This window comes from Drosophila melanogaster, chromosome 3R, assembly GCF_000001215.4.
Source record: "Drosophila melanogaster chromosome 3R".
NCBI classification, from domain to species: domain Eukaryota; kingdom Metazoa; phylum Arthropoda; class Insecta; order Diptera; family Drosophilidae; genus Drosophila; species Drosophila melanogaster.
In genome coordinates this window covers 3,746,336-3,752,569 of record NT_033777.3, presented here as the reverse complement: position 1 = coordinate 3,752,569, position 6,234 = coordinate 3,746,336, and the positions used below count along the sequence as shown (strand labels likewise).

The window sequence follows — 6,234 nt, the reverse complement described above, 5'->3', positions numbered from 1 at the left end:
AAAGAGCTGCTTTCTCTAGAGCTCTCCGAGAGCTTCTTAAAATAATCGTATCCTGACATGGTGTATAACATGCAAAATAGATTTCTCTTCAAGACGGATAATGGTGATCACAAATGGATTATAATATTAAATTGTCTTTTTTGGAATATTTTTGGAAAATCACATAATTCAACACTCTTAAGGCCTCAGTATTAATAAGCACTAAATAAGTATATTATTTTCATTACTCAATTAAATATTTTATTTGAATTAAAAGGTAATAATCTTTATTTTAAAGAATTTAAATCCTTTTCACACGTCCTATAAGCGATGCCCATTCCAAATCCAGCGCCGAGCCATACAGGCCATGCTCGTCTCTTTAAAATTAAGAAAGATACAGCAGATCCAATAATTACGCCTCCACCTGAAAAAAAGTGGTATTTTATTTATCCAATTTAATTTAATTAGTTAAATTATTTAATTGAGCTAATATTAGAGTGAGCTTGGTACGATTTTTTTAGATATGTTTGGCAAGACAAATAGTAAAATCAACATTTTCAACACATTTTTAAAAATTGTGGTTGTGGCAGTATTGGGTGGTCGGTGGATCCCAAAGAAGCTGGGGTCGGAAAATCGAAATTTGATAAATGGAATTGTTTGCCCATGGTTGCCGACAAATTAGTTTTTTTTTGCAATTGAAAAAAAAAATATTTCGAGAGGTGGGCTAACGAAATTAGTTACTTTTAAGGGTGGGCAAACTATAAATATTTTTGAACAGGTATTTTTTAATGTTACAAAAATAAATTAAGTATTAAATAAAACGATAGAAAAATGGAAGTGCAAATAAAAAAAATTTTAAAGGATAGACAAATGATGAAAACTAATGTTAAAGTATGGGCAAATCTAATTTTAAAGGATGATATCGATTCTTAAAAACCGTTTTATCAAATGGTAATGAAATGTTATTAATTGAAAAAAATAATATTTCGAGAGGTGGCTTAACAAAATTAGTTACTTTAAAAGGTTGGGCAAACGATAAATATTTTTAAACAGGTATTTTTTAAGGTTACAAAAATAAATTAGGTATAAAAAAAAAACGATAGAAAAAGTCAACGTTTTTATTTTCGCGAATTTTCTTTTTCGAAAATACAGATCTCGAAATCTGGACGTGGGCATAAAAACTAATTGGTGGGCAAACGATTTTAGCTTTCAAATATCTAAAATTCGATTTTTCCGACCCCAGCTTCTGTGAGCTGGCTTGTGGGCTTTGGAATGACTCCAAAAGGGTAGCAATCGTCCTTGGAAATTCCACAGCTGATTGATTTATGAAGAAACATCAGTTTGAAAATTACAGAATTGGTGGGATGGAGGAAGTCCAATGTGCACGAAATTATTCAAAAGATTCCGATCTTAAAAGTTTTTCGCAAGGCCGAACTAGGAAAAACGTGTAATACACCGCATACCAAAGATTTTCACAAAAAAGTTAGCTTTAAAAGCCTCAAGAACAATGAGTAGAGTAAGATTGAAGAAAGTTGCAAATTTGGATACCAAACCGTTTTAAAACAAAATGCTGAGAAAGTGAAAATCGCAAACAACTTTGCCTCTTACTAAGCCAACTCGTTTCCTAATAGCCTGCAAATTTTCATAGACAGCAAGGATTTGCAACGAAATATTAAAATTGTTATTTGCATAATTCTATCAACAATTCAAATAAAAAATTATTTTATATCCCGAACTTCGGCATATTTTGATGTTTTTTGGAAATCTGCGAGGTATGATTACGTTTCTGAATGTTTAGCTTAAGCAAACCATTTTAATTATAAAATTATTTTTAGTTTGCAAGATTTAAACAATACACTTGTCTACTCATGCCATACAACTTTATACAACTTAGCCTAGCCAAATTATAATTTTTCATACATCATATGCTGGGTTATTAAAAATGGTAATAAATGCCATTTAAAATACCGTTTTGATTTTGCTTTTAAAAATTGATATTTCAATATGCAAATACCACGGTTTAAAAATGTTACGTAAATGTTCGTACTCACATCCTTTAATTAATACATCAGAAACGCAATGATCTAATCTATTGCATATTTTTTCCTCGAAAATATTATCGCGAGAAGTCATTTTTATTGCCAAAACAACGTTAAAAGGACTTAAAAAATTATTAACGTAAAATTATTAGTAGTCAAACGCGCACTGGCCAATGGGTAATACCAGTACTTTGTAAATTTCGATGTGCGTCAAGATAACGTCGATAAGTTGCCAACAATTAAGAAACTATGGAGAGAGAAACACGGATTCATATTATAACCTCGCAGAGAATATTTTAATATCTTTAAAAAAGTTGCGAGGCATTAAAGAAGACATTTACGGCTGTATAAAAACACTACATTCTTAATAAGTACGAATAGCCAAGTCAATATAACCATGCCCTCCTGTCCTTCCTTTTGCAAACTGGCTTCTACGCTTCAAAGCTAAGAAACTAATTACAGTTTGTCAAGAAACTGTGAAATAAGTTGAATTTTTGATTTTAAAGGTAAAAATGAAGGGTTCTTTGCTTAATTAAACGCAATTCTTTTATTCAATATAATTAAACAACATTTATTTTAAGTATAAATCAAAAAACAAATTAAAAATATTAAATATACAAGAAAATAAACAAGAAATTCCAAGTTTACACACTTCAAGAAACTCTTTACACAAAACACTTAATCGAAGTTTACTCCTAAATTTTTAAATTATTTCATTAAAATTTTAAAAGTTTTAGTATGTAGTATGTTCCCCGTTGGCTTACGCTACAAGTTGAAGCCTTTTTTTTCATGGAATGGATAAGTTTTTGTAGGTCATATTCAAGCAGGATCTTTTCACACCATTCGACTATTGCAGTCATAAGCTGTTGTCGTGTTTTAGGGCCCTTTTTGCCACCTTCTTCTTTAAGTAGGTCCACAAATTTTCAATGGGGTTCAGATCAGGACTCTAAGGGGGCTTATCGATCACTTTACCACAGTTATAAAGGAGCCAGGTGCGTACATTGCACATACTACATACTAAAATTTTTAACATTTTTATGAAATAATTTAAAAATTTAGGAGTAAACTTCGATTTAGTGTTTTGTGTAAAGAGTTTCTTGACAGTCTCAAAAGTGTGTAAACTTGGAATTTCTTGTTTATTTTGTTGTATAATTAATATTTTTTTGACTTATAAGTAAAATAAATATTGTTTAACTATATTTTATAAAAAATTGCGTTTAATTAAGCAAAAAACTCTTAATTTTTACCTTTAAATTCAAAAATTCAACTTATTTCACAGTGTGTAAACAGTTTCTTGACAAACTGTATATATGAATGAAACTTTCCAACAAGTCTTTTTTTAATTACAGGTAGTATAAAACGCAGACATAATCGGTCTCTTATATCATGTTTATAATATATTAACTTATATATAACTATATATATTTATATATACATATTTATATATATATATATATTTACATATATATATATCCTATATATTCCTTCTTGTTTCACCTAAAGTTTACTTCATTTTGGGCCTACTAACAAAATTAAACGGCCCAGGTTAAGAAAAAACTATTCACACTTTTGCAGAAAGTTGAGGAATTTATAAATAATATAGGCTAATACATGTCCTGCACCAATGTAATAACAATACGGATGCTATGTATTACTTCGTTCCCAGAGCACTGTATCCTAAAGATTTTTTATGTTTAGTGATTATAAAAAGGCATATTAAGTTATGCTCAACAGTTTTCGAGGAGACAACATTTTCCAATTCTTTTTACCCTTGGACGTGCACGCACAGATTAGCTTAAACAATATTCGATATCCACTAATATTTCATACCTGTTTCTCAGATCAAAGACACTAGAAGAACAAGATGCGTAACGGCCATACATTGGTTTGGCACTATGCAGCCACTTTTTTAGTGACGGCCAAAATTGCTCTCTTTCCGCTCGCTCACGCTGAGAGCGTAAGAAATCTAAAAATAGAATTTGCTTGCTTGTGTGAGTAAAAACAGGAGACGAGAACGCTTATATTTGTGCGTAATAGATAGACGATTTTCGGGTCGAAATCAATTCTGATCGAAGAAACGAATTTACATTGTACATATTAGGGTAGTTTTGCCAATTTCGTAGCAATATGATATAATAAAATAATTTTTAAAAATTCGCGCCCTGACTATTATAATTTTAAAGCTTTTTAAATTTGTTTGTTAAAATTGCCGCTCGAATTAGCTACCGTTTACAAATTTATATTTATGTTTAATTCTAATTTGTCTCTCATCTGACAATTTTTAAAAAGCGAAATATTTTTTTTGAAACACTTTTAATGTTAATTTTACATCATATTAAGTCAAATGATTTAATAAATAGAATTATTCTAGTGTCTTTGCTTTGTTCAGGCACGAAGTGCGGACACAAGCACTCTACAATCATTGCCCTATTAATTTTTCACACGCTGCAAGATGAATACTCTAATGACAAATATTCTTATATAAAGTAATTTTTGAAATTTATTTTTGTGATAATATGTACATAGCTATTTCTAATCTATTTTCAAATAATAATAACGTTAAGGCAATGCAAAACAAGAATTTTTCGCATGGTGCCAATTGATCAAAAATAATATAGATTTAAAGTCAAAGAACTTCTATGGTGAAGGGCATATTTTGTCAAATTTACAATGCATGAGCATACGTATTAAGGTATTAAAGGTTTTAATTGAATTTTTCCCAAACGAAGACCAAAAATTCCCTAGTTATTCCCTAAGAAATTTGATTAAAAACATGATCTCTGAAGGTAAAAAATCCGCTGAAATTGGTCGCATTGTCGGTTGTTCAAGCAAAATGATCCGCAAAGCACTGATGTTTGTCGAAAAGACCGTAACACGGCGAAGAAAGCCCTCAATGTCCAACGTAGAGATCAAGCGCTTGGTTCGGCAAGGCAAGAAGGAGCCTTTTAAGCCGGCGACGAAACTGAAGCAGGAGCTTCTGATAGCTGAAAGCGTGAAAACAAACGCTTAGGACAAAACAACCTTAATGCGTGCAGCCCAAGGAAAGTCCCGCTTTTGACTGTTAAGCATGTGGCAAAGCGAATCGAATATGCCAAGATTCCCAAGGACTGGCCTGTGGAGAAGTGGCACAACATTTTGTGGTCAGATGAGACCAAAATTGTGTTGTTTGGTGGGAAAGGCTCTCGGTCTTATGTTCGGCGTCCACCACGAACTGAATATAATCCTCGGCTTCACCTACTATGGAGTAGGTCCGATCCATTGGATTCAAGGCATCATGGATCAGCACATTTGCACAGATATCCTGGAAAATGTGATGCTGCCATATGCCGAGGATGAAATGCCGTTGGTTTGGACTTTTCGACAGGATAACGACCCAAAACACACGAGCAAGAAAGCTCGAAAGTGGTTAGAGCAGAAATTGATCCGAGGAATGAACTGGCCTGCTCAATCACCCGACTTGAATCCAATCGAAAACCTTTGGGAAGACCTGAAAAAAAGGTTTCTGGAGCCAAACCCAATAATAACGTAAATTCCTCAAAAACTGTGCCAGGACTTGGTGGACTCCATGCCAGGACGATGCGCGGCTGTTATTGCCAACAAAAGGTCACGCAACTAAATATTAAGATTCTTTAAACATAGTTCTTAAGATATAATCCATTTGTTGAATTATTTTTTTATTTCTTTGGTTAGTCTTAGCAAACTACGAGAAACAGTGCTATTTTTTTGTTTTTTTTAACAGTTTTTTTTGTTACTGTTACTGTTACTAATTTTTTTATTTCGATTGAAAATCATTGTAGTATTTAAGTTTAGTGAGTAAAATGATGAAAAAGTGTCAGAAAATAGAGAAACGCTGGGACAAACACGAAATGTGCTTATGGTGCTATTATTGTTACCGCAACTGTATATATATATAAAGTCAGTTTTGAATTTTATTTTGTGATAATATGTACATAGATTTGGCTATTTCTAATCTATTTTCAAATTATAATAACGTTAAGGCAATGAAAAACAAGAATTTTTCGCATGGTGCCAATTGATCAAAAATAATATAGATTTAAAGTCCAAGAACTTGAAGGGCATGTTTTGTCAAATTTACAATGCATGAGCATACATGGGCACACATACAGTTGTCTGCCATCACTGTATGCGTAGAAAAGAGCTGTTCGCTGTAGCGCTCTCCGCTCTGTAACAAAAATTCGAGAGAGCCTGGAGCCAC

At 32.2% G+C, this 6,234-nt stretch overlaps 1 protein-coding gene across 1 annotated transcript, besides 1 other annotated feature; it reads right to left on the bottom strand.

The window, feature by feature from the left end:
* Positions 1–216: 216 nt before the first annotated feature.
* CG41128 (uncharacterized protein) lies at positions 217–2,207 on the bottom strand. Its single transcript, NM_001015402.3, has 2 exons — positions 2,031–2,207; positions 217–403 (listed from the first exon to the last, which is right to left on the bottom strand). Exons 1-2 carry the CDS (start codon positions 2,110–2,112, stop codon positions 267–269), a joined length of 219 nt encoding a protein of 72 aa, NP_001015402.3. The 5' UTR covers positions 2,113–2,207; the 3' UTR covers positions 217–266.
* A 1,654-nt stretch (positions 2,208–3,861) lies between these two features.
* Positions 3,862–6,234: part of a mobile genetic element that runs on past the window's edge.

Coding starts and splice junctions, on each gene's coding strand:
- CG41128 (NM_001015402.3), bottom strand. CDS start 2,112: ATGACTTCTCGCGATAATATTTTCGAGGAAAAAATATGCAATAGATTA. Junction 404..2,030: donor TGATGTATTAATTAAAGGAT/GTGAGTACGAAC, acceptor ACTTTTTTTCAG/GTGGAGGCGTAATTATTGGA.